Here is a 25,790-nt window from a genome sequence, read left to right as displayed (position 1 = left end):
TTTATCTGACTTTATATTCCAAATGGGTTTCCTATAAACAACATATATATATACCTTACCTTTTAATCCAGTTTGACCAACTATGCCTTTTATTAATATTAGGCGTGTTTAGACCATTTACATTTAATGTAATTACTGATGTGGTTGGTTTTAAATGTACCATTTTATTATTTATTTTCTATTTGTCTCATCTGTTTTCTGTTTCTTCCTTGGCTTTTTTTTTTGTTGAGTAGTTTTTTTTTATTCAATTTTATCTCCACCATTGGCTCATTAGTTATTCCTCATTTTAAAAAGCATTTAGTGGTTACTGTAGGTTGATGGTCAGAAAACACCTTTTTTTAAATTTAAATCCATGCCCTACGGCTTGTTTTTTTATAAATAAACTTACTTGAACACAGCCATACCCTTTCATTTACATATTGTCAATGACTGTTTTTGCACTGCAATGATAGAGTTGAGTAGTTGTGACAAAGACCATGGTCTACTAGCCTGAAATATTTGCTGTCTGTATCTTAAGAAGTGTCTCCAGGATATACATTATATATACCTTTAATTTGAAGTATACTTTCAGTTATATACAACTTCATACATAGTATAAGAACCTTACAGCAATATACTTCTCTTCCCTCCCTCAAATCTTCTGTGCTATTGTTGTTATACATCTTACCCCTATATGTGTTACAAACTCCATAATACATTTTTATTGTTTTTGCTCTTAGTGTGCATTATCTTTTTTTTTTTTTTTTTTTTGTGCATTATCTTTTAAAGAAATTAAAAATAAGAGGTAAATGACTTTTTTAAATTTAGGAGAGAATTTCTTTCCCCTAACCTAGTAGTAGTAAACCAATGCTTTGTATGTTTGTGATCCTGGGCCCAAGATGATCCTGCCAGCTTTGCTTCTTTCCTTCCTTTAGGCTTTATCTAAGACTAGGGGTGGAAAGGTTTCCTATACCCTCCTCAGTAATAAAAATTTATTTATTTTTTGGCCATGCTAGGTCTTCATTGCTCTGTGGACTATTCTCTAGTTATGGCAAGCAGGGGCTACTCTCTAGTGGTGTGTGGGTTTCTCACTGCGGTGGCTTCTCTTGTTGTGGAGCACAGGCTGTAGAGCACAGACAGGTTCAATAGTTGTGGTGCATAGGCTTAGTTGCACCATGGTATGAGGCATCTTCCTGGATCAGGGATTAAACTCGTGTCTCCTGCATTGGCAGATGGATTTTTTACCACTGGGCCACAAGGAAGCCTCCTTTTTACTTCTTCAAACAATGACAATTACTTCCTCCAATGCTCTGCCAAAAATGAAACATCTTATTTTCTCCTTGGAGGAAATTAGAATCTGATTTCTTATAAACTTAACTCTGATGAGTTCAGTTATTATTTTATAGATGGTGTTTTTCTCCTTGTTCGGGTGGGAGCAGTTTTGTCTTTCTATATCCTCAGCAAAAGTGGAGCTGCAGTTCTTTAGTCAAGTTTGTCAGCATTTTCTTTCATGATAAGTGCTTCCTCTGTATTAAGATGTCTTCTTTAAAAAATCCCTTTGCTGTGAGGATATGGCCCTGTATTATATTACAAATATTTTATGGTTAGCTTTTCACATTTAGTTCATTAATATACCAGGAATTTATTTTTATGTGTGATGTGAGATGAAGTTCCTTAATTTTTATCATATGTGCACTATCATTTATTGATGATAGTTGTACAGTGTCTTAAAATTGTCAGATTACTCTTTAGTGGTGCTTGAGAATACAAAATATCTGAGCTCTAACATTGTGATATTATCAAAATATAACTGGTAAAAATATGCACAGCATATTTCATTGGTTCTTTAATGAAGGAGAAAAGATGTATTTCTTATTTTTTCATATTAGAATGGATAGTCATTTCTATTAGTTATCTTTTAGTCTTTTCCAGCACTACACATCTCTACATTTTTTGACATGCCTCAACTTTATCATGTTTAATCTTTGATTGTTGTTGCCCCCAAGCCAGTACACTTTCTTATTTCTTTCGTTCCATCATTCTTCCAGTTGTTCAAACTTAAAGCTTTGAAAATTTCCTTATTGTAAAATGATAGATTCTTAGTTTAAAGGAAACTTAAAAACCATCTTGAGTGGCCTTCTTGCTTATATCTCCTTTCTAGTCTATCTTCTAGACTGCCATCGGCATCATTCTTGTTACAAGTTGGATTATTTATCTTCCTATTTAAAAACCCTTGAAAGAGTCACTGATTAAGCCCCCTTAAAAAGGCATAGAGAACTATTCATATTCTTAACTTCAAATCCGGATTACAAATGTTGGGCCATGCAGCCCAATTCCAAAAAGCTTTCTTCACATAGATTATGATATGAATGGAGCTTTCAGGCTTTGTTTAATGTGGTAGTTGGTTCAATAATTTTTACCTGGTATTAGTAATAATACTATTATTATTGCCTGGAAAATTCCATGGACAGAGAAGCCTGGCAGGCTATATATAGTCCATGGGGTGGCAAAGAGTTAAACACAACTAAGCAACTGAGTACACACACACACACTGTTATTATTATAGTTTGGTGGTAGGAAAGGGAGGAAGAAGCACCATGTAGTACAACTGGAGGTAGGTAGGGATTTAGCTGCAAAATCCTTGTTTGCAAAGCTACAAAGTTTTGCAGGTAATGGAAAGCCATTTAAAGTTTTTAACAGGAACGGTGTAATTGGATTTCAGTTCCAGAAAAACAATGTGGGAGACAATATGGAGACTAGACTGAGGTGATAAAGACCTGAACTAGGAAATGCTATGGAATGGAAATCGAACTTGAAGTCTAAAGCCTTCTAATGATTGCATACTGTGCAGAAAGTGTTTTATATGCACTATTGCCATTTTAGAGCTAAGGAAACTGAAGTGAGAAATAACTTACCTGAGGTCACACATGCTGTGATAATGCCCGGACGGGAACACTTATATGTTTGTGTATGTAAAATAACAAATGACATATGCTCTGTATTTATACCCTGTGCTTCCCAGAGGAGGATCCTCAGAATACTATTTTAAAACATACTTTTGGCAAAAGCTTTTTAGAGACAACTAGATTTGAATAAAACCCAACTTACCTCACCTTGTATATATTGTACATAAAAACAGAGAAATCCTACAATAGGTGTGTGTCTTTATGGGATTTGTGTTCCTGTTAGGATTGCTTTTATCCAATTTTCCGCAAACTGAATTTACCAAAGAATTCTCCTTTTGCAAAAACTAAAGGTTTCATGAAATTCAGTTTGGAAATAATAAAGTTCATGGAGATACTGAAACATGGATAAGAATATATAGTATATACATGTAAATATTATTTTAGTATTTTCTTAATATTGTAAACTTTCTTTGCTATGGGTGGATATCAGCATCAGCTGGGGGAAAAGCTACTCCAAATGAGAATCAGTTCGGAAATAATCAAACTGGAAATCCTGAATTGCCAGGATCACAGGAAGATTCAGATAATGATTATTTTAGCGACAGTACAAGGTAATTAGTATGAATGTTGATTCTACATGTCATAATCTATAAGAGTGAGATAGCCAGGGTACTGTCTTAGAATCTTCTAATTAAAACAAGGACCAAGTGAAGTTAATGACATTTTTAGCTAAAACCACCTTGATTCTGATGTTTACTGTTGTATACTAGTATTTCCCTCCAATATAATGGGGGATAATGTATTGCTTAAATTTATTCTATTGTTATTATTTTGTCATCAGGGGCAACCTAAATGGCAAAAAAGTTTCTGTCCTCGTTTTTGTTTCCTAGAATTAATTTTTCTGGCTCTTTTACATTCCTGGTTATGGTAAACTAATCATTATGCTTGTGTTTCACATTGGTATAATTTCAGTCAAAATTATAGTACTTAAACCACAGTTTGCATACAGCCTTTTGCAATTAAGGTAAGAAATTTTATAAATAATTATTCTCAAAATAACTATAAATAAAGTATGTTTATTAAATTTCCAGTTAGTTTACCTTGCTATCAACATTGGACTGTGATTTGAATTTAGCTATAATGGACGAGTCTGAGCAAACTCCGAAAGATAGAGGACAGGGAAACCTGGTGCACTGCAGTCCATGGGGTCACAAGGAATCAGACATAGCGACTGAACAACAACATAATGAAATATTATCTTATAACTCATGCTAAATGTAGTTTATGTTAATCATTAATGAGTTTGAAAGATAAAATAATAGTTTTGAGATGACTTTAAAATTTTTTAATGTTATATTTGTGTTTATGGAATGTTAAACAATTAAAAACATGAAAAGCTAATATTCATGGAATCATTTTTAATATGACTTTCAATTTTATCATTCCTTTTTAAGTCAGTTTCTTTGGAAAAATGAAGATGATAGAGCTAATATCATTAGAAGAGAGGATAATCCGGTATGATTTCTAAATTTTTCTTAAATGTGAATATTGTACCATATTTATACTGAAATTGAAATGAAACTGCAGATTAAAATGCCTAAGTCTTCTACCTTATACATTAGAGACGGGGGAGACAAACCTCAAGAAAATTCAGGAGCCTGCCAATTCAGTGAAATTTCTGGGGGTTTTATGGTCTGGGAGATATGCTGAGATATGCCCTTTAAAGTAAAAAACCAGGTATTTGAACCTTGCCCCAGCTACCATTGAAAATGAGTCACTCGATATAGAGTCATTCGACCTCTTTCAAATTTGGAGATTTATTGCATTCAAATGTGTGGCTCCAATATTTCCTTTTTTTTTTTTTTTTTAAATCAAGTAATCTAAAAGACTACCAACTTTGGGCAGAAACAACTCACAAAATGATCCAAGAGACACAGCAAACAGTGTGGCCAGTTGTGTGCTAACATTAATCTAGTCCATTGATACTTGATATGTAATAGGTTGGAATGCTGAATGGAGTCTGAGACAAGTCCTAGTAGAAGAATCACAGCTCGGAGCCTTTGAGTTTTGGAGTAAAGGCACGCCATCTGCAGCAAATAATTATTTTGTTGTTGCTAGATATTACTAAAACATGCTATCTTCACACTTAAAAATGAAATTTTTCCACCTGGTGGGTACTGAATGCTATTTCACTATGGCCTGAATTTTAATTTCCCAGGTTACCCATACAGTTGGTTTGATCCTGTTTATATAGTTTATGGGCTCCATTTTAATAACTTTTTTGAAGAACTACCTTTTCAAGTAGTTGAAGTATTTTTCTCTTATTGCAAATCAAGATACTAACTTCTCACTTCTTCTTGTTTACATCTATTTGGTATACCCCATCTTCCTCCTCTACTTTTTCCCCCAACTTTTCTGGATTGCATTGTTTTAGGTACCTCTTTATAGGCATCATAAACTTGGGTTTCATTTTGTAAACAGTCTGAAAGGCATTTTCATTTAGTAGATGAGTTATCTCCTTCTATGTTACGATGGGATTGATATATTTGACCTCAAATTTGTCATTTTACTTTGCTATAATTACTATGTGGCTTATTTGCACTTTCCCCCTTCCTCGAATGTAGGAAGGTTGAATCTTATTCTAGTGTTTACCTTTATACTAATACAAGTTTTTGTTAGTATTCCTCACCCTCCTTTTTCCTTTTTTAAAATTTATGCTTCTTCAAAAATTTGAAATTTTTGATTCGTTACCTCTAAAATTATCCTCTGACTCCTACCTTACATTCAAGGTGATTAAAAAGTCATCCCCCTCTCTTTTCTTCCCTCATATACTTTTAGTTGTATCATTTCTACTTTGTCAAAGAACAGAACATTTATGGGCTGTGCTTCTTGTCTTCTCCTCACCCTTGTTTTAGTCTCAGATCTATAATTAAATACGTTCAACACTTACTGCCAGTTCTTTTGCACAAGATTTTTCAATCATTTCCTGGCTGGGTTAAGCTCCACTTATTTAAAAAAAAAAGCTCCTACATACAATATTCGTTTACTTCTTCCATATTTAAATCTGTCTAGAGCAGGAATAGACAAACAAGGCTCAAAGCCAGTTTAGTGAAGCAAATGGGACCTAAAAAAATTTTTTTTTTAAGTTGGAAAAAGAAGAATTATGACAGATACCATTTGTGGCCTGCAAAACCTAAATTATTTATTCTGAGGCCTTTTACAGAAGAAGTTTGCTCATCCTTGCTTTGAGCCTTGATACTTGATGGATAGCTTGATTGTCTGTAACATCCTCGGCTTATGCAATTTTTCCTTGAATTTATTTAAATGTTCCCCTATTGATGTCTTATTTTATTTGTTACTATTAAGAAGTGTGATGCCAAATTGATTTCATTTTCCTTGTAAATTGGTTTGGGTATTTTCTTCTGGAAGGCCAGAGTATTCTTTTAATATGTAGTAGTTTTATCAGGCTGTACTTCAGTTGAGAGTTCTAGGTCTGGTTTTTATGAGTACCTAGTGGTTCCATTGGAGAAGGCAATGGCACCCCACTCCAGTACTCTTGCCTGGAAAACCCCATGGATGGAGGAGCCTGGTAGGCTACAGTCCATGGGGTCCCTAGGAGTCGGACATGACTGAGCGACTTCACTTTCACTTTTCACTTTCATGCTTTGGAGAAGGAAATGGCAACCCACTCCAGTATTCCTGCCTGGACAATCCCAGGGATGGGGGAGCCTGGTGGGCTGCCATCTATGGGGTCACACAGAGTCGGACATGACTGAAGTGACTTAGCAGCAGCAGCAGCAGAGGCTCCTTTTAGGGCTTCCCCGGTGGCTCAGCTGGTAAAGAATTCAGCTGCAATGTGGGAGACCTGGGTTAAATCCCTGGGTTGGGAAGATCCTCTGAAGAAGGGAACAGTTACCCACTCCAGTATTCTGGTCTGGAGAATTCCATGGACTGGGGAATCCAGTCCGTGGGGTCGCAAAAAGCCGGACATGACTGAGCAACTTTCACTAGTGGGCCCTTTCTGTATGAAGATCAAGCCTTCTTTTATTTCAACAAATTATAGTTCTAGAAAACAATATAAATAGCAGATCCATTCAATGTTTATTTTTCAGGGACCCCAGTTTGTCTTTATTAGTTCTTCTTTACCTTCTATTTCTATTACTTTCTCTCTGATCAAGTTTACCATTTCTTTTTTTTTTTTTTAATTTTTAAAATTAATGTATTTATTTTAATTGGAGGCTAGTTACTTTACAATATTGTAGTGTTTTTTGCCAAACATCGACATAAATCAGCCATGGGCACACATGTTTTCCCATCCAGAACTCCCCTCCCACCTCCCTCCCCACCCCATTCCCCAGGGTCATCCCAGTGCACCAGCCCTGAGCACCCTGTCTCATGTATCAAACCTGAACCGGCGATCTGCTTCATATATAATATACATGTATCAACGCTACCCTCTCAAATCATCCCACCCTCACCTTCTCCCACAGAGTCCAAAGACTGTTCTTTACATCTGTGTCTCTTTTGCTATCTCACATATAGGGTCGTTACCATCTTTCTAAATTCCATATATATGTGTGTTAGTGTACTGTATTGGTGTTTTCCTTTCTGACTTACTTCACTCTGTATAATAGGCTCCAGTTTCATCCACCTCATTAGAACTGATTCACATGCATTCTTTTTAATGGCTGAGTAATATTCCATTGTGTATACGTACCATGGCTTTCTTATCCATTCATCTGCCATTGGACATCTAGATTGCTTCCATGTCCTAGCTATTGTAAACAGTGCTGTGGTGAACATTGGGGTACACATGTCTCTCTCCATTCTGGTTTCCTCAGTGTGTATGCCCAGCAATGGGATTGCTGAGTAGTATGGCAGTTCTATTTCCAGTTTTTTAAAGAATCTCCACACTGTTCTCTATAGTGGCCATACTAGTTTGCATTCCCACCAACAATGTAAGAGGGTTCCTTTTTCTCCACACCCTCTCCAGCATTTATTGTTTGTAGACTTTTTAATAGCAGCCATTCTCACTGGTGTGAGATGGTACCTCATTGTGGTTTTGATTTGCATTTCTCTGATAATAAGTGATGTTGAGCATCTTTTCATGTATTTGTTAGCCATCTGTATGTCTTCCTTGGAGAAATGTCTGTTTAGTTCTTTGACCCATTTTTTGATTGGGTCATTTATTTTTCTGGAATTGAGCTGCAGGAGCTGCTTGTATATTTTTGAGATTAATTCTTTGTCAGTTGTTTTGTTTGCTATTATTTTCTCCCATTCTGAAGGCTGTCTTTTCACCTTGCTTATAGTTTCCTTCATTGTGCAAATGGTTTTAAGTTTAATTAGGTCCCATTGTTTATTTTTGCTTTTATTTCCATTATTTTGGGAGCTGGGTCATAGAGGATCCTGCTGTGATTTATGTCAGAGAGTGTTTTGCCTATATTTTCCTCTAGGAGTTTTATAGTTTCTGGTCTTATGTTTGGACCTTTAATCCATTTTGAATTTATTTTTGTGTATGGTTTTAGAAAGTGTTCTAGTTCATTCTTTTACAGGCGGTTGACCAGTTTTCCCAGCACCACTTGTTAAAGAGATTGTCTTTAATCCATTGTATATTCTTGCCGCCTTTGTCAAAGATAAAGTGTCCATAGGTGCATGGATTTATCTCTGGGCTTTTTATTTTGTTCCATTGATCTATATTTCTGTCTTTTTGCCAGTACCTTTGTAGTATCATCTGAAGCCAGGCAGGTTGATTCCTCCAGTTCCATTCTTCTTTCTCAAGATTGCTTTGGCTATTCGAGGTTTTTTGTATTTCCATACAAATTGTGAAAATTATTTGTTCTAGTTCTCTGAAAAATACTGTTGGTAGCTTGATAGGGATTGCATTAAATCTATAGATTGCTTTGGGTAGTATACTCATTTTCACTATATTGATTCTTCTGATCCATGAACATGGTTTATTTCTCCATCTATTTGTGTTATCTTTGATTTCTTTCATCAGTGTTTTATAGTTTCCTATATATAGGTCTTTTGTTTCTTTAGATGGATTTATTCCTAAGTATTTTATTCTTTTCACTGCAATGGTGAATGGAATTCTTTCCTTAATTTCTCTTTCTGTTTTCTCATTATTAGTGTATAGGAATGCAAGGGATTTCTGTGTGTTAATTTTATATCCTGCAACTTTACTATATTCATTGATTACCTCTAGTAATGTTCTGGTGGAGTCTTTAGGGTTTTCTATGTAGAGGATCAAGTCATCTGCCAACAGTGAGAGTTTTACTTCTTCTTTTCCAATCTGGATTCCTTTTATTCTTTTTCTTCTCTGATTGCTGTGGCCAAAACTTCCAAAACTATGTTGAATAGTAGTGGTGAGAATGGACACCCTTGTTTTGTTCCTGACTTTAGGGGAAATGTTTTCAATTTTTCACCATTGAGGATAATGTTTGCTGTGGGTTTATCATACATGGCTTTTATTATGTTGAGGTATGTTCCTTCTATTTCTGCTTTCTGGAGGATTTTTATCATAAATGGGTGTTGAATTTTGTCAAAGGCTTTCTTTGCATTTATTGAGATAATCATGGTTTTTATCTTTCAATTTGTTAATGTGGTGTATCACATTGATTGATTTGCAGATATCAAAGAATCCTTGCATCCCTGGGATAAAGCCCACTTGGTCATGATGTATGATCTTTTTAATATGTTGTTGCATCCTTTTTGGTAGAGTTTTGTTAGGATTTTTGCATCTATGTTCATCAGTGATATTGGCCTGTAGTTTTCTTTTTTGGGGGGGAGGGGTCATCTTTGTCTGGTTTTGGTATTAGGGTGATGGTGGCCTCATAGAATGAGTTTGGAAGTTTACCTTCCTCTGCAATTTTCTGGAAGAGTTTGAGTAGGATACGTGTTGCTGCTGCTAAGTCGCTTCTATCGTGTCCAACTCTGTGCGACCCCATAGACGGCAGCCCACCAGGCTCCCCTGTCCCTGGGATTCTCCAGGCAAGAACACTGGAGTGGGTTGCCATTTCCTTCTCCAATGCATAAAAGTGAAGATTGAAAGTGAAGTCATTCAGTCTTGTCCAACTCTTAGCAACCCAATGGACTGCAGCCTACCAGGCTCCTCCGTCCATGGGATTTTCCAGGCAAGAGTACTGGATAGGTGTTAGCTCTTCTTTAAATTTTTGGTAGAATTCAGCTGTGAAGCCGTCTGGTCCTTGGCTTTTGTTTGCTGGAAGATTTCTGATAACCGTTTCGATTTCCATGCTTGTGATGAGTCTGTTAAGATTTTCTATTTCTTCCTGATTCAGTTTTGGAAAGTTATACTTTTCTAAGAATTTGTCCATTTCTTCCAAGTTGTCCATTTTATTATCATATAGTTGCTGATAGTAGTCTCTTATGATCCTTTGTATTTCTGTGTTGTCTGTTGTGATTTCTCCATTTTCATTTCTAATTTTGCTGATTTGATTCTTCTCCCTTTCTTTCTTGATAAGTCTGGCTAATGGTTTGTCTATTTTATTTATCTTCTCAAAGAGCCAACTTTTAGCTTTGTTGATTTTTGCTATGGTCTCCTTTGTTTCTTTTTCATTTATTTCAGCCCTAATTTTTTATTATTTCTTTCCTACTAACCCTGGGGCTCTTCATTTCTTCCTTTTCTAGTTGCTTTAGGTGTAGAATTAGGTTATTTAATTGACTTTTATCTTGTTTCTTGAGATAAGCTTGTATTGCTATGAACCTTCCCCTCAGCACTGCTTTACTGAGTCCCGTAGGTTTGGGGTTGTTGTGTTTTCATTTTCATTCATTTCTATGCATATTTTTATTTCTTTTGTGATTTGTTGGTTATTCAGAAGTGTGTTGTTTAGCCTCCATATGTTTATACTTTTAATAGTTTTTTTCCCCCTGTAGTTGACATCTAATCTTACCAGACTGTGATCAGAAAAGATGCTTGAAATTATTTCATTTTTTTTGAATTTACCAAGGCTAGATTTATGGCCCTGGATGTGATCTATCCTGGAGAAGGTTCCATGTGCACTTGAGAAAAAGGTGAAATTCATTGTTTTGGGGTGAAATGGCCTATAGATGTCAATTAGGTCTAAATGGTCCATTGTATTATTTAAAGTTTGTGTTTCCTTGCTAATTTTCTGTTTAGCTGATCTATCCATAGGTGTGAGTGGGGCATTAAAGTCTCCCACTATTACTGTGTTACTGTTCATTTCCCCTTTCATGCTTGTTAGCATTTGCCTTACATATTGTGGTGGTCCTATGTTGGATGCATATATATTTATAATTGTTATATCTTCTAGATCAAAGGCTTGACCCTTTGGTCATTATGTAGTATCCTTCTTTGTCTCTTTTCATGGTCTTTATGTCAAAGTCTATTTTATCTGATATGAGTATTGCTACTCCTGCTTTCTTTTGGTCTGCATTTGCATGAAACATCTTTTTACCAGCCCTTCACTTTCAGTCTGTATGTGTCCCTTGTTTTGAGGTGGGTCTCTTGTAGACAGCATATATAGGGGTCTTGTTTTTGTATCCATTTAGCCAGTCTTTGTCTTTTGGTTGGGGCTTTCAACCCATTTACATTTAAGGTAATTATTGATAAGTATGATCCTGTGCCATTTACTTTGTTGTTTTAGGTTCGAGTTTATACACCTTTTCTGTGTTTCCTGTCTTGAGAAGATCCTTTAGCATTTGTTGAAGAGCTGGTTTGGTGGTGCTGAATTCTCTCAGCTTTTGCTTGTCTGTAAAGCTTTTGATTTCTCCTTCATATTTGAATGAGATCCTTGCTGGGTACAGTAATTTGGATTGTAGGTTTTTCTCTTTCATCACTTTAAGTATGTCCTGCCAGTCCTTTCTGGCCTGAAGAGTTTCTATTGAAAGATCAGCTGTTATCCTTATGGGAATCCCCTTATGTGTTATTTGTTGTTTTTCCCTTGCTGCTTTTAATATCTGTTCTTTGTGTTTGAGCTTCGTTAATTTGATTAATATGTGTCTTGGGTGTTTCATCTTGGGTTTATCCTGTTTGGGACTCTCTGGGTTTCTTAGACTTGGGTGGCTATTTCCTTCCCCATTTTAGGGAATTTTTCAGCTATTATCTCCTCAGGTATTTTCTCATGGCCTTTCTTTTTGTCTTCTTCTTCTGGGACTCCTATGATTCGAATGTTGGGGCATTTGACCTTGTCCCAGAGGTCTCTGAGGTTGTCAGCATTTATTTTAATTCTTTTTTCTTTTTTCCTCTCTGCTTCATTGGTTTCCACCATTCTATCTTCCACCTCACTCATCCTATCTTCTGCCTCAGTTATTATACTGTTGTTTCCCTCCAGAGTGTTTTTGATCTCAGTTATTGCATTATTCATTATTGATTAACTTCTTTTTATTTCTTCTAGGTCAAGTTTACCATTTCTTTATGTTCAATTTTCTTTGCTCCTTTTATTTCTGTTCTCTATTATGCTTACTCTATTTTTTTTTTTGGTCGTATCTGTTCCTGTTTGGATATCTGTTATTCATTTCTGAGACAGTTTGTTTTTTTCTTTAATTTCTTGCTTCAATTTGGTCAATTTCCATTTTACATCTTCCTGGGTTTTTGTTTTTCCATTTTTATTCTGAATGTCTAAATTTGTGATTTATGGTGTTCATTAATACCTAAAATGCTTTGAATTCATTTAATACAATCTATGTTGGGATATTGTTAATTTTTTCTGCCTCTTGGCTGCTGGTTTTGTTTTGTTTTAGTTCTCAATTTTGAGGGTTTTCAAAAAGTAACTTAGCATGAATGTTACATTATTTTGTAGATGTTGTCTTTGCTTACTTGTGTTGGATTTTTCAGAATCAGTAGTAGGTGTTCTTACAGAGGAACAGGGAGTAGTGTTCTGGTGGTTTAGTTTAGCTTGTAGATTAGGAGTGCCCTCTTCTGTTGTTATAATAAAATGCAGTTGTTTATTTTTAAATAAATGGGACATTTGGGGGAAATGGTCTTTTTTCTTTGTATACTTTCTTACTGATTTAATTCAGCAGAACTCTTAACTAACTTGACCACCTTTCTTTCTCTTACTACCTTGCTTAACAGAACATCTCTTGCTTCTGAAGCATTTTCCTCTCACCTAGTAACTATGTTTTCCCATAATTACCACCTCTGGTCCTCTACATTTTAAAAGCCCCTTTCTTTTAGATTCCTCATAGAAAGAGCTCTGATTTACCAGTTCATACCCTATCTCTCAATATTTCTCCACCACATGTAGGACCCTTTCCTTTAAGACTGAATTGTGGTTAATGTTCACTGTGTTATCTGTGTATTGTCTCTCTAATGCATAGTCCCCATCTGACTCTGCTTAGATGTGAGCTCCTAAGCACACACAGCTGGCCTAGAGTGTTTATTTCTCCACTTACATGTAAATTAAAGTATATGTAAATTAGAGGATTCTGTGTCCTACTTACACTGCAGACATAAGTTATGGGTGATTATATTTGCTTTCTTTTTATAGTAGTTGAGAGCATGTGTGGAGAGATTCTAATTTAGGTGGTTGCTATTATCCTGTGGGAATCTGACCTTATAAGTTAACAAAATAAAATGCAATAAACTAGAAAAAATAATAAAACAAAGTAGGGATAAGGGTTTCTTAATGAAGATAAAAGTAGAAACTAATAAGTTACAGAAGTAAACAGCCTAGTAGAATTGAAAAGAGTTCAAGATCTATAAATTGGTAGTGGCAGAAACATCAACATCAGTAAGGCTTGAGATAGTTTATCAAAAAAGGGTAGAGACACAAAAATTAGGTGAGATGAAGGCAATGTAACACAAATACAGAGGTGATAAAATATATGAGAATATAATGTATGCTAAAATTTGAAAATGTGCTAGGATGTCCAATTTTCTAAGCAAATATAAGTGATCAAAATTGGCTCAAGAAAAAAAAATTCAATAGCCATCCGAGAAACATTTAAAAGTTGTCATAACAAATAATTGAAATCAGAAATCTTGGAAGGAAATCATGCTTAGAAAGGAATATGGATTCTTTTATTTTTCTTCTTTGTAAATTTTTAGTTTGAAGCACCTGTGATATAACATCCAAGTAATAGAGGAATGGAGAAAATAGAGCACTAGAGAGGGTCTATAGTTACAAAGATAGATTTTGGAGTTCATCACCTTATAAGTAAAAAACTGCATTACTGTTGGCATTATCAGATGCTTACAAATAGGTGAAAAATAATGTGTCGCCCTACCAGATCTTACTGATTTTCATGTTTGCTTACAGCTAGGTAAAACAGAGTACATCCCCCTACCAGATCTTATTGATTTTCCTTCACTTCCTTGTCAACCTGCTCTTTCTCCAGGAATAACTGATATACCTTTATCACAGACTGAGAGTAAGTATGATGATACTATAAGTACAGATGATTCTATGAGGTAAAGTTAAATAATGTTAATGAGGAGTTAATTGTTTAATGTGTACAGTTTTAGTTTGGAAAGATAAAGTTTTGGAGATGAAGGGGTGGTGATGCTTGCAAAATATTATGAATGCACACAGTGCCATTAAACTGTACATTTGAATATGATTAAAATGGTAAATTATGTATATTTTACCACAAAAAGTTAAATTATTTTAAAGTATATGATTGTTATGTTGATTACTGCATATGTGTGTCACTAGTATTATTTCTACATTTTAAAAAATATATTCTAAAATATACATTTTTCTATGTAAGATTTAAGTACAATAACTTTGGACCCAAGATAAATTTACTTAAAGAATTAAATCAAGGGATATAACTACACAGCTTTACCTAGTTCCTATGTGAAGTTGCTCAGTCGTGTCCGACTCTTTGCAACCCCATGGACTGTAGCCTACCAGGCTTCTCCGTCCATGGGATTTTTCAGGCAAGAGTACTAGAATGGGTTGCATTTCCTTCTCCAGGGGATCTTCCCGACCCGGAGATCGAATCCAGGTCTCCTGCATTGTAGGCAGACGCTTTACCCTCTGAGCCACCAGGGAAGCCTACCTAGTTTCTATACGTATATATATAAATGCAAAAGAAACATACTGTATTGTTTACATATATATAAATCTCCTATAAATACTGAAATGACTCCTTAGTGTTTTCCACAGTGGCAAATCACTGTACTACAGGTAGAAAAACAGAGTTTGGGGTAAAATTTATACTTGCTGTTTTAAGCATTTTTTAGTTTTATATTCTATATTTTAGGACTTGACCCATCTTTTAGCTTTTAGGTATTTATGAGTATGGCTTATAATCTATTAGGGGACAAGATTATTGAACAAATGAAACAAATAGAGGAAGAAAGAAGATATCTGGAAAGAATTAGAAAAGAACTAATGAAAAAAGCTGAAAGGCTATTGGAACAAGGCAAATTAAAGCGCTATCATGGTAAAATTTATTACATCTTTTATCACTATAAAGGAAACTCAAGGTTTACAGAATTTATCCCTGTAAATTCTGTGCCTGTGATTTATTTTACAAAATAAATCACAAAATGATATTTACTGTTATACTGTTATAGTCTAAATAGTACACTATTGATATAGATTCACTATAGGAAAGATGAAATCATTGTTTGACTATTTTATACACTAAATGCAACATGCTTTTTATTAAAATTCAATTATTTTTTATTTTAATTTATTTTTTTATTGAAGGATAACTGCTTTACCGAACTTCATTGTTTTCTGTCAGATCTCAACATGAATCAGCCATAGGTGTACATATATCACCTCCCTTTTGAACCTCCCTCCCATCTCCCTGCCCCATAGGTTGAGAGCCCCTACTTGAGTTTCCTGAGCCCATCCAGGAGTCCAAAGTCAAGTGGACCTTAAAAAGTATCACTCCAAACAAAGCTAGTGGAGGAGGTGATGGAATTCCAGCTGAGCTATTTCAAATCCTAAAAGATGAGGCTGTGAAAGTGCTGCATTCAATATGCCAGCACATTTGGAAAACTCAGCAGTGGCCACAGGACTGGAAAAGGTCAGTTTTCATTCCAATCCCTAAGAAAGGAAATGCCAAAGAATGCTCAAACTACCTTACATTTGCACGCATCTCACACACTAGCAAAGTAATGCTGAAAATTCTCCAAGCTAAACTTCAACAGTATATGAACCAAGAACTTCCAGATGTTCAAGCTGGATTTAGAAAAGGCAGAGAAACCAAGAGATCAAATTGCCAACATCCATTAGATCATAGAAAAGGCAAGAGAGTTCCAGAAAAACATGTACCTCTGCTTCATTGACTGTGGCAAAGCCTTTGACTGTGTGGATCACAACAAACTGTGGAAAATTCTTAAAGAGATGGGAATACCACCTGACCTGCCTCCTGAGAAATCTGTGTGCAGGTCAAGAAGCAACAGTTAGAACTGTACATGGAACAATGGACTGGTTCCAGATTGGGAAAAGAGTAAGTCAAGGCTGTATATTGACACCCTGCTAATTTAACTTACACGCAGAGTATATCATGCAAAATGCCAGGCTGGATGAAGCACAAGCTGGAATCAAGATTACAGGGAGAAATATCAATAATATTATATATGCAGATGATACCACCCTTATGGCAGAAAGCAAAGAGGGATAAATAGCCTCTTGATGAAAGTGAAAGAGGAGAGTGAAAAAACTGGCTTAAAACTCAACATTCGGAAAACTAAGATCATGGCATCCAGTCCCATCACTTCATGGCAAATAGATGGGGAAACAATGGAAACAGTGACAGACTATTTTGGGGGGCTCCAAAATCACTGCAGATGATGACTGCGACCATGAAATTAAGACATTTGCTCCTTGAAAGAAAACCTATGTCCAACCTAGACAGCATATTAAAAAGCAGAGACATTACTTTGTCAACAAAAGTCCATCTAGCCAAAGCTATGGTTTTTTCAGTAGTCATGTATGGATGTGAAAGTTGGACTGTAAAGAAAGCTGAGCACCGAAGAATCAATGTTTTTGAACTATGGTGTTGGACAAGATTCTTGAGAGTCCCTTGGACTGCAAGGAGATCAAACCAGTCAATGCTAAAGGAAGTCAATCCTGAACATTCATTGGAAGGATTGATGCTAAAGCTGAAGCTCCAATACTTTGGCCACCTGATGGGAAGAACTGACTCACTGGAAAAGACCCTGATGCTGGGAAAGATTGAAGGCAAGAGGAAAAGGGGACAACAGAGGATGAGATAGTTGGATGGCATCACTGATTCGATGGACATGAGTTTGAACAAGCTCCAGGAGTCAGTGATGGACAGGGAAGCTTGGCATGCTGCAGTCCATGGGGTGGCAAACATTCGGACATGACTGAGTGACTGAACTGAACTGAAAGGCAGTTAATTCCATATATACCTTTTACCCTTTCTATCTTCTAATACAACCCAAAATGTAAGCCTCTTGAATTATTTAACATCTCTCAAATCATTATCCTATGCTTCCTCCACCCTTTCTCATTTTTTTCATTTCTATAAGTTCTAACAAATCTGTTTCTAATTATTGCAAGGAAACTATTTTTCTTACCTCATTTCTCTCATTCATTCACCCATTCATTCAATTTAGCAAAGCAAACAGACACACATACCAAAAAAATTGAGCATCTAGGGGAGACTAAGGGACTCAAAGAAGGCTTCAAGAATGATATCTAAGCTGAGATTGAATGATTAGTAGGAAATAACCAGGAACTCTGAAGAAAGGAGTAGAAGGAGAAGATAAGATTTAGATGGCAGAGGGAAAAGACTGAAGGCATGGAGCCAAGAGGAGGCACACTTCAGATTCTAGTATGGTGGGTGGTGGTTTAGCCGCTAAGTCATGTCTGACTCTTGTGATCTCATAAACTGTAGCCTGGCAGGCTCCGCTGTCCATGGGATTGTTCCAGCAAGAATACTGGAGTGGATTGCCATTTCCTTCTCCAGGGGATCTTCCTGACCCAAGGATCAAATGGCAAATTCTTTAATGACTGAGCCACCAGGGAAGCTCAGATTCCAGTACATCTACCACTTTTCCTGGAAGCCTTTCTTGATCTCTTCCATTTGATTTAGGTGTTTTTAATCTGTACTCCCATGCGTAGAATCTGTAATTCCTTTATCATAGTAGTTACCAGGATGTATCACTACTGCTTAACTTGATCATCATACCTCCACTGGACCATAAACACTTTGAGGGCAGGGACAAGATTATGTTGGCTTATTACTATCTCCCCAGCCCCTAGAACAGTGACTAAGCTCAGTAGGCACTTAATAAACACTTATTTAATACATGACTGTGAAAATTAATAAATGTCAGCTTTTAAAAATAATTGAATTTTTAATGCTCTTGCACTGTTGGTGGGAATATAGATCGATACAGCCACTGTGGAAGATGGTATGGAGATTCCTTTAAAAACTAGGAATAAAACCACCATATGACCTAGCAATCCCACTCCTAGGCATATGCCCTGAGGAAATGCGGGTTGAAAAAGACACATGTATCCCATTGTTCACTGCAGCACTATTTACAATAGCTAGAACACTGAAGCAACCTTGATGCCCATCAACAGATGAATGGATAAAGAAGTTGTGGTAATATACACAATGGAATATTACTCGGCCATAAAAAGGAACACATTTGAGTCAGTTCTGACGAGGTAGATGAACCTAGCACCTATTATACAGAGTGAAATGTGTTAGAAAGAGAAAGATAAATATTATATTCTAGTGCACACATATGGAATCTACAAAAAAGGTTCTGAAGAATTTATTTACAGGGCAGCAATGGAGAAACAGACATAGAGAATAGACTTATGGACATGCGGAGAGGGGAGAAGAGGGTGAGATGTATGGAAAGAGTAACATGGAAACTTATATTACCATATGTAAAATAAGTAGCCAAAAGGAATTTGGGATATGGCTCTCAGTGAGTGATCACACCATCATGGTTATCTGGGTCATTAAGATCTTTTTTGTATAGTTCTTCTGTGTATTCTTGCCACCTCTTCTTAATATCTTCTGCTTCCATTAGGTCCATATTGTTTCTGTCCCTTATTGTGCCCATCTTTGCATGAAATGTTCCCTTGGTGTCTCTAATTTTCTTGAAGAGATCTCTAGTCTTTCCCATTCTATTGTTTTCTTCTATTTCTTTGCATTGATCAACTTAGGAAGGCTTTCTTATCTCTCCTTGCTATTCTTTGGAACTCTGCATTCAGATGGATATATTGTTCCTTTTCTCCTTTGCCTATCCCTTCTCTTCTTAGCTATTTCTAAGACCTCCTCAGACAACCATTTTGCCTTTCTTTTTCTTGGGAATGGTTTTAATCACTGCCTCCTGTACAGTGATAGTTCTTCAGGTGCTTTGTGTATCAGATCTAATCCCTTGAATCTCTCAGTTTACAGCAAAATTATTGCTCTAGTACTAGATCTGACTGAAGGTTACAGACAATGTCAGGAGGTACTTCTGAATGTTTTACCTCATAATATTAAAGTGTTACCCCGGAAGAGGTGGCAATGATTTGGCCATGTTATAGTGAAAAAAGAGCAATTTTATCAGACAGATTTGAGCAATGAATTAGAAATCATAGGACCAGGACCTGATACCAGAATAATCATTTACTTACACAAGTTATTTCTCCTCTTTGGGCCTCACTCTATTTATAAAATGAGAATTATCACTTACTTTCTATTTCAACAGGAATGTTTCAAGATAAAATGTATCTATCAGCCATCAAATATTTGATTGAACCTACTATGCACCTCAGTTCTCAGCATTGTTTTAAATACTGAGGTTACAGCAGTAAACAAGACAAACATGACCCTGCCCTCAAGGGGTTGCCTCTAATTGGAGGATACAGACAATAAACAAATAGCTGGTGGTCTCATCAGCTACTGATGAGAGCTAAAAAGTAAATTAAAAGAGTAAAGTAAAGAGTGGTGGAGCAGGAGAGATGGTTTAGCTAGACTTTTCAAGGAAGGCTTCTTTGAGGAGATATCATTAAGGTTTGATTAATAAAATGATAAACATGTGAAGGAGCTTCCCTGATGGCTCAGTGGTAAAGAATCCACCTGCCAATGCAGGAGACACAGGTTCGATTCTTGGGTTGGGAAGATCTCCTGGAGAAGAAAATGGCAACCCAACCCCCTCCAGTATTCTTGCCTGGGAAATCCCATGGACAGAGGAGCATGGTGGCCTACGGTTCATGGGATGGCAAAAAGAGTTGGACATGACTTGGCAGCTAAACAACAACAAGCATGTAAAAAGATAGGGGGAAAAGAGTCCAAACAGGAGGAACACTAAAAGTCAAGATATAGAGATAGAAATAAGCTTTCAGAATTAAGGACCTGAACCAAGACCAGTGTGGCTGAAGTGTGATCAGTAAGAAAGAATGTAGAGGGAGAAAATCAAAAGGTCAGCAAGGAACAGATAGGCCAGTTCCAGAAGTTGGATTTTGTTACAAGTAATATGGGGAGACATCAGAGGATTTTTAACCTTTGGATTTAGGTGATTTAAAGTATTTTAAAGATGTTTTCAGAGAAGGCAATGGCAACCTACTCCAGTGCTCTTGCCTGGAAAATCCCACGGAAGGAGGAGCCTGGAAGGCTGCAGTCCATGGGGTGGCTAAGAGTCGGGCATGACTGAGCGACTTTACTTTCACTTTTCACTTTCATGCATTGGAGAAGGAAATGGCAACCCACTCCAGTGTTCTTGCCTGGAGAATCCCAGGGACAGAAAAGCCTGCTGGGCTGCCGTCTATGGGGTCGCACAGAGTCGGACACGACTGAAGCGACTTAGCAGCAGCAGCAGCAAACGTGTTTTAGAAAGATGGAATAGCCTGTAGAGGGGCAAGAATGGAAGCAGAGAGGCCATTAGAAAGATAATACATCTTTCAAAAGATGATAGCGGATTGCCTAGGAATGCAGCACTGAAGAGGGGAGAATGTGGGAGATGCACAAAGGATTTTGGGAGTGGTACCAGTAGAACTTGCTGTGGGGTTAGATATAGGGCTGAGATAAATTGTTAAAATCTTGAGTTAAAGTTCCATGTAGTTTTTTATTTTTAATTAAATCACCTTATAATATAGAATTTTAAGGTGTTTTCATGATAATCTTAAAAAAGGAAATATAAACATATTCTGGTATACTAGCATGCAGTTTGTGTTCCAATTAAGTTTATATTTTGAATCTCATTAGTGTCAAAGCGATTCCTTAAACTGACAGAGTTTAATTTCTAATTTTCTCAACCAGAAGTCATGTTTAAGAAATTCTGCCCTACATAGGCAAAAAACTCTCTGACATACATCACAGCAGGATCCTCTATGACCCACCTCCCAGAATATTGGAAATAAAAGCAAAAATAAACAAATGGGACTTAATTAAACTTAAAAGCTTCTGCACATCAAAGGAAACTATTAGCAAGGTGAAAAGACAGCCTTCAGAATGGGAGAGAATAATAGCAAATGAAGCAACTGACAAACAACTAATCTCAAAAATATACAAGCAACTCCTACAGCTCAACTCCAGAAAAATAAATGACCCAATCAAAAAATGGGCCAAAGAACTAAATAGACATTTCTCCAAAGAAGACATACAGATGGCTAACAAATACATGAAAAGATGCTCAACATCACTCATTATCAGAGAAATGCAAATCAAAACCACTATGAGGTACCATTTCACACCAGTCAGAATGGCGGCGATCCAAAAGTCTACAAGTAATAAATGCTGGAGAGGGTGTGGAGAAAAGGGAACCTTCTTACACTGTTGGTGGGAATGCAAACTAGTACAGCCACTATGGAGAACAGTGTGGAGATTCCTTAAAAAACTGGAAATAGAACTGCCTTATGATCCAGCAATCCCACTGCTGGGCATACACACTGAGGAAACCAGAAGGGAAAGAGACACATGTACCCCAGTGTACATCGCAGCACTGTTTATAATAGCCAGGACATGGAAGCAACCTAGATGTCCATCATCAGATGAATGGATAAGAAAGCTGTGGTACATATACACAATGGAGTATTACTCAGCCATTAAAAAGAATACATTTGAATCAGTTCTAATGAGGTGGATGAAACTGAAGCCTATTATACAGAGTGAAGTAAGCCAGAAAGAAAAACACCAATACAGTATACTAACGCATATATATGGAGTTTAGAAAGATGGTAACAATAACCCTGCGTATGAGACAGCAAAAGAGACACTGATGTATAGAACAGTCTTATGGACTCTGTGGGAGAGGGAGAGGGTGGGAAGATTTGGTAGAATGGCATTGAAACATGTATAATATCATGTATGAAACGGGTTGCCAGTCCAGGTTCGATGCACGATACTGGATGCTTGGGGCTAATGCACTGGGATGACCCAGAGGGATGGTATGGGGAGGGAGGAGGGAGGAGGGTTCAGGATGGGGAACACATGTATACCTGTGGTGGATTCATTTTGATATTTGGCAAAACTAATACAATTTTGTAAAGTTTAAAAATAAAATAAAATTTAAAAAAAAATTTAAAAAAAGAATAGCAAAAAAAAAAAAAAAGAAAGAAATTCTGCCCTACAGCAGTTTGGGGATATATTGGGAATAATTTTGATAAATGATGAATTAGAATCAACTGATTTCATAAAACAAGTCATTTTCGGGCTGAAAAATAAGGAAAATCTGAAAATATATATTTTGCCTTTTTGTTTTATATTTTTAATTATATAAATACTGAATTCAAATCAGATTATGGATAAAAGTAATCAAAATAAAAGTATACATATTTTGTTATAGGTAGTATTTTGAAGAAAGATTTTCTAAAAAAGTACAAGCATGAAGAACTTGATTTTGGTCCCTGGATTTAAGAGTATTGTACTATATATGTAGGCCTTTTAATTCAATAAACATTTTTCTCTTAACTCTAATTTCCTCAGCATATGAGAGAGGAATGATTTGAATTAACTCCAGGGTCCTTTCCAGATTGAAAAGTTTAATCAAACTATAGCATTTGCGTTTTTTTGTTGTTGTTGGTTTGTTTTTTTTTTTTTAAGCCTGTGGTGGTTGGAAAAAAAAGTGCTTTGAAACAAAGAAAGTTACAGCATCATTGGAGGAAGTTTTAACAAAACTTCGAGAAGATGTGGAACTTCACTATAAAAAATTGCTCATGCAACTTAAAGCCAGGGAGATCAAGATGAGACCAAAGAATCTTGCAAACATCACAGACTCTAAGGTACTATTAAATATGTTCACATTCTGTTGAGTGTGCCTGCTAAGTCACTTCAGTCATGCCTGACTCTTTGCAAAACCCTATGGACTGTAACCTGCCAGGTTCCTCTGTCCGTGGGGATTCTCTAGGCAAGAATACTGGAGTGGATGGCCATTCCCTTCTCCTGGGGGTCTTCCCACCCAGGGATCGAACCCAGGTCTCCTGCATTTCAGGAAGATTCTCTACTGTCTGAGCCTCCAGGAAAGCCCCTGTGCTGTATATTACATCCCTAGAACTTGTAGATCTTATATCTACAAGTTTGTAACTTTTGACCACTGTTACCCATTTCTCCCAACCCGCACCTCCTGCTTCCACCAACCACCAATCTACTCTGTTTCTATGAGTAAAAGTTTACCATTTTAGGTCATTTTAATATAAAATCCAAATAGTTTTAAATAAAGTTTTCTCCATATTAGCTGATACTTTTTTTAAGCATCACTGAAACTTTTTATCTTACTGTTTTCTCAAGTTGAATATATGATAATGTCCTTTTCATGAAAGCAGCTTAAATTCTTTCTTTCCAGACAGTTACACCTCACAAAGAATAGCAAGGAGAGATAAGAAAGCCTTCCTCAGTGATCAGTGCAAAGAAACAAGAGGAAAACAATAGAATGGGAAAGACTAGGGATCTCTTCAAGAAAATTAGAGATACCAAGGGAACAATTCATGCAAAGATGGGTACATTAAAGGACAGAAATAGTATGGACCCAACAGAAGCAGAATATATTAAGAAGAGGTGGCAAGAATACACAGAAGAACTATACAAAAAAGATCTTAATGACCAAGATAATCACGATGGTGTGATCATTCACCTAGAGCCAGACATCCTGGAGTGAGAAGTCAAGTGGGCCTTAAGAAGCATCACTACAAACAAAGCTAGTGGAGGAGGTGATGGAATTCCAGCTGAGCTATTTCAAATCCTAAAAGATGATGCTGTAAAAGTGCTGCACTCAATATGCCAGCAAATTTGGAAAACTCAGCAGTTACCACAGGACTGGAAAAGGTCAGTTTTCATTCCAATCCCAAAAAAAGGCAATGCCAAAGAATGCTCAAACTACTGTACAATTGCACTCATCTCACACACTAGCAAAGTAATGGTCAAAATTCTCCAAGCTAGGCTTCAACAGTATGTGAGAATTTCCAGAAAATCCAGTTTGAAAATCCAGTTCAAGCTGGATTTAGAAAAGGCAGAGGAACCAGAGATCAAATTGCCAACACCCACTGGATCAGAGAAAAAGCAAGAAAGTTCCAGAAAAACATCTACGTCTGCTTTATTGACTATGGCAAAGCCTTTGACTGTGGATCACAACAAAGTGGAAATTTCTTAAAGAGAAGGGAATACCAGACCACCTTACCTGCCTCCTGAGAAATCTGTATGCAGGTCAAGAAGCAAGTTAGAACCAAAGCACTGGTTCCAAATTGGGAAAGGGGTACGTCAAGGCTGTATATGGTCACCCCACTTATTTAACTTATATGCAGATGACATGCAAAATACCAGGCTGGATGAAGCACAAGCTGGAATCAAGATTGCTGGGAGAAATATCAATAACCTCAGATATGCAGATGATACCTCCCTTATGGCAGAAAGCCAAGAGGAACTAAAGAGCCTTTTGATAAAGGTGAAAAAGGAGAGTGAAAACGCTGGCTTAAAACTCAACATTCAGAAAACTAAGTTCATGGCATCTAGTCCCATCACTTCATGGCAAATAGATGGGGAAACAATGGAAACAGTGACAGCCTTTATTTTCTTGGGCTCCAAAATCACTGCAGACTGTGACTGCAGCCATGAAATTAAAAAACACGTACTCCTTGGAAGAAAAGCTATGACAAACGTATAGAGCATATTTAAAAGCAGAGACATTACTTTGCCAACAAAGGTCTGTATAATCAGAGATACGGTTTTCCTCTCGTAGCTCAGTTGGCAAAGAATCTACTTGCAACCCAGGAGACCTGGGTTTGATTCCTGTGTCAGGAAGATCCCCTGGGGAAGGAAATGGCAACTCACTCCAGTATTCTTGCCTGGAGAATCCCATGGACAGAGGAGCCTGGCAGGCGACATTCCATGGGGTTGCAAGATTTGGACATGACTTAGTGACTAAACCATCTCATGGTTTTTCCAGTAGTCATGTATGGATGTGAGAGTTGGACCATGGAGAAGGCTGAGCGCTGAAGAATTGATGTTTCTGAACTGTCATGTTGGTGAAGATTCTTGAGAGTCCCTTGGACTGAAAGGAGATCAAACCAGTCCATCCTAAAGGAAATCAATCCTGAATATTCATTGGTAGGACCGATGATGAAGCTGAAGCTCCAATGCTATGGCCACCTGATGGGAAGAACCAACTCATTGGAAAAGACCCTTATACTGGGAAAGATTGACAGCAGGAGAAGGGGACGACAAGGACTAGATGGTTGAATGGCATCACCGACTTAACGGACATGAGTTTGAGCAAGCTCCAGGAGATGGTGAAGGACAGGGAAGCCTGGCATGCTACAGCCCATGGGGTCATAAAGAATCAGACACAACTAACAACTGAACAATGAACAATAGCAACTCACAAACTTTGCTGAACAAAAGTAACCAAAAGGTTACTTAAGTAATCTTTACTTAACTAAAATAGGTTTTTTCATATTAACAGATTTTCTTATAAAATAAAATATTTCATTATTAAATATTTTAATGTGATTCTATTATGATTCCACTGATAAACCATTATGCCAATTTCTGAAG

At 36.8% G+C, this 25,790-nt stretch overlaps 1 protein-coding gene across 1 annotated transcript in view; it reads left to right on the top strand.

The window, feature by feature from the left end:
- SPATA1 (spermatogenesis associated 1) overlaps positions 1-25,790 on the top strand; it is a 70,161-nt gene that overhangs the window by 30,115 nt on the left and 14,256 nt on the right. Inside the window, 5 exon segments of the mRNA XM_061411441.1 lie at positions 3,376-3,496; positions 4,340-4,400; positions 14,126-14,237; positions 15,132-15,257; positions 22,848-23,026. Coding sequence (XP_061267425.1) covers positions 3,376-3,496; positions 4,340-4,400; positions 14,126-14,237; positions 15,132-15,257; positions 22,848-23,026 — 599 coding nt within the window.

The sequence above is a fragment of the Bos javanicus genome, chromosome 3 (assembly GCF_032452875.1).
Source record: "Bos javanicus breed banteng chromosome 3, ARS-OSU_banteng_1.0, whole genome shotgun sequence".
NCBI lineage: Eukaryota > Metazoa > Chordata > Mammalia > Artiodactyla > Bovidae > Bos > Bos javanicus.
Note: the sequence above shows the minus strand (reverse complement) of the source record. Positions and strands in the feature narration are given on the sequence as shown.